The sequence below is a fragment of the Triticum dicoccoides genome, chromosome 4B (assembly GCF_002162155.2).
Source record: "Triticum dicoccoides isolate Atlit2015 ecotype Zavitan chromosome 4B, WEW_v2.0, whole genome shotgun sequence".
Lineage (NCBI taxonomy): Eukaryota > Viridiplantae > Streptophyta > Magnoliopsida > Poales > Poaceae > Triticum > Triticum dicoccoides.
Genome location: NC_041387.1, coordinates 112,762,146 through 112,765,147, shown reverse-complemented (window position 1 = coordinate 112,765,147; position 3,002 = coordinate 112,762,146). Strand labels below are relative to the sequence as shown.

Genomic DNA, 3,002 nt, shown 5'->3' with positions numbered 1-3,002 from the left:
ACACACACACACACACAAAAAGGGACTGCGTTGCCTTCATTATGTGGGAATAAATTAATCTCAGATCGAAACTCCACTTAATTTTCTTTTTGTGACACTACTTGGAGTGCTAAGTGTTGAGACCTTTTGAATTTGCAGGTCAAGGATCGTCATAATGGGAATCTCTTGATAGACGAGGAGGGACATATTATTCATATTGATTTTGGTTTCATGCTTTCCAACTCTCCTGGAGGGGTAAATTTTGAGAGTGCGCCATTTAAGCTGACGAGGGAGCTCCTTGAAGTATGATAGAAGCTTGTAACTTATTTTAACTTTCCTATATCCTAGATGTAGGTGTTGAATTATATTTTGATGGAGTTTAAATCTCGTTAAGTTTGTTGTGGGAACAATGCTAGGTGATGGATTCTGATGCTGAGGGAACTCCCAGCGAGTTCTTCGACTATTTCAAGGTAATTAACTGATAGCATGTTACTTTCGCTTGCCTACCGGGACTTCTCCAATTTATATTGGCTTATTTATTATCTACGTATATTTTTGAATTCTTCAGGTGCTATGCATTCAAGGGTTTCTTACTTGTCGGAAGCATGCAGAGCGTGTTATACTTCTTGTGGAAATGTTGCAGGTAATGGCACCTATCTAATCTTACAGATGTTTATCTAGATGATTTGACAATAAATGGCTATTGCCTGTCGGAAGCCATTCATCTGTGTCACTCAGGTTTATGCATGCATGGCTCTTACTCCCTCCGTTCCTAAATATTTGTCTTTCTAGAGATTTCAACAAGTGACTACATACGGAGCAAAATGAGTGAATCTACACTCTAAAATATGTCTATATACATCCGTATGTGGTAGTCCATTTGAAGTCTCTAAAAAGACAAATATTTAGGAACGGAGGGAGTATTATTTACCAATTTTTTGTTATGTACATTAATTTTTTGAATTGTTGTAGTATATTCCTCTTCATATGCCCTTTTATATTAACCAAATTTACCCACATTATCTCAGTCTTCATCTAGTTATGAAGTTTTACTTGTCTTATTTCCTCTATTTCTCCGTTGCATTCAAACTTGAATCTTGTAACTTCCGGTGCAGTAGTTATTTAAATCCCTCCGTTCCAAAATATGTGTCGTAGTTAAAAGTTTGAACTAAAACCGACAAGTATTTTGGAAAGTAGGAAGTATTTAATTGTATTCAGTTTCCTGATTAGCAAAGGAATGAGGAACACCATCATGATCATGACAAAAATCATTTTATATGTTTATCCTTTGATCAGGATTCTGGCTTCCCGTGCTTTAAAGGTGGTACTCGCACTATACTGAACTTGAGGAAGAGGTTCCACTTGAGTCTCACTGAAGAGGTCAGTCAATTGTTTTTCATTTTTATCATGTCCAGAGGGTTCTTACTATAATGTTATGATGGTTGCAGCAATGTGTATCGCTGGTGCTCTCATTGATCAGTAGCAGCATGGATGCCTGGCGTACTCGGCAGTATGATTACTACCAGAGAGTATTGAATGGGATTTTATGATGTACTCCAGGAGCGCTTAGCACTTGACTCGTTCAGAAACCAATTTGTTCGTATCCTCGAGCAAATCTTTGGAACAAACAGATCAGTTTGGGGCTGATCTAGCCTGCTATTCCCGCCATGATTGGTATGAGTGGTACCAGGTAATGGAGCAATGTGTTTTGCATGTTGCACGCCAGGAGTCTACCGTGGAACCCAAGCGTCTGCATGTGCTCGTGTATTATTTCACACCCTGTGGAGATGGTTGAGAAAGTGTATAGTCATCGGCAGTTAGCTAGTTAGGGCTTCACACTAGGAGGTTTGCTACTGGTGAAGCTGTTAAGTGTATTGGAATTTGGAACCCGAGCTGCGGTGCTGTACAGACACTAGATTTGCGTAGCTTGGGCAGGGGTTTAGGGGAGGACCGAGCCATACGTGAAGTGAACAAGTGTAAATTAAAGACGCATGGAAGCTGGGAGTCACCTGGGGCAGCAGCAAGGGTTGTGTTTGCGCGATTCTGTGACATCCCAATATAGCATCGGATTAGACGATGACAATGTGCATTGTAAATTACCATTACTGTACAGGGCCCAACAATAGGAGCTCGTTGTCCCGTTTTCCAGACTTTCGTTTTATTCAGCAGTAGTACTGCAGTTGGCGCCAGAAGCTGCACCTAAGTGATGCCCTGAGAGAATATCACATGGAAACCAAGTTTCGGTGGAAACTGATGAAAACCACATGGAAATGATGTTTTGAAGTTTTGCAAAAATCTCAAATACGAGGTCTTAAGAGTGATTTTCTATTAGTATGTGAAAACTTTGAGTTCAAATACATTAATATTTTTTGAGGTACGAAAAAGACAAGCAGTAATGAGTAGCATCATACAGTAAACATCACTATTCATGGCTGAATTTGTTTTTTTAATAGCTCGTAAATTTGGTAATGTGTTTGAACTTGAAATTTCACATGCCAATACAACAGCACTGCCTTATCATAGGTTTTTTCTGAAACTTTCATCAGTGGTTTCATGAAGTTCTCTTTGAAACTTGATTTTCATGTGATGTTCTCTCGTGATGCCCTAGTGGCAGGAGCAGTACATCTTGAAAATTCTAGTCTTGGGTGATAGTGCTCTGGCTGAATTACTATTGTGGATTATTGTTTTGTGTCAGATAAATCACATTTTTCAATAAAATGCGCTTTTATGAATTTAAAATGTAGCATCAAGTGAATACAAACAGTGACGGAGCTACGGCAAAACCAAAGTGGCCATGGCGCCCAGGATCTGTATGTTTTTCTTTCATATATGCATCGGTCGCCCATAAGGCTGGTCTACTACCACAGTACCACCTAAGAGCATCTCCAACAGTCGCACAATATAAGCGCCGTGCTGAAAAAAATATGTTTTTTGCATGCACGCTGCTGCTCCGGGCGCTCTAGTGGAGGCACAAAAAACGTGCGCGTAGCAAAAGTGGTTTAGCATATGGGGCGAAACAGTAT

The 3,002-nt window shown here is 39.9% G+C and overlaps 1 protein-coding gene across 2 annotated transcripts in view; it reads left to right on the top strand.

Annotated features, from left to right (window-relative positions):
- The window catches only part of LOC119295343 (phosphatidylinositol 4-kinase beta 1-like), a 15,456-nt gene extending 13,312 nt beyond the window's left edge, over window positions 1-2,144 (top strand). For both annotated transcript variants that reach the window (XM_037573756.1, XM_037573755.1), the window contains 5 exons: window positions 139-282; window positions 396-449; window positions 548-622; window positions 1,276-1,359; window positions 1,428-2,144. In XM_037573756.1, the coding sequence (XP_037429653.1) occupies window positions 139-282; window positions 396-449; window positions 548-622; window positions 1,276-1,359; window positions 1,428-1,529 (459 nt within the window). In that variant the 3' untranslated portion in view covers window positions 1,530-2,144. The remainder of the gene's footprint in view (window positions 1-138; window positions 283-395; window positions 450-547; window positions 623-1,275; window positions 1,360-1,427) is intronic.
- Window positions 2,145-3,002: the final 858 nt, after the last annotated feature.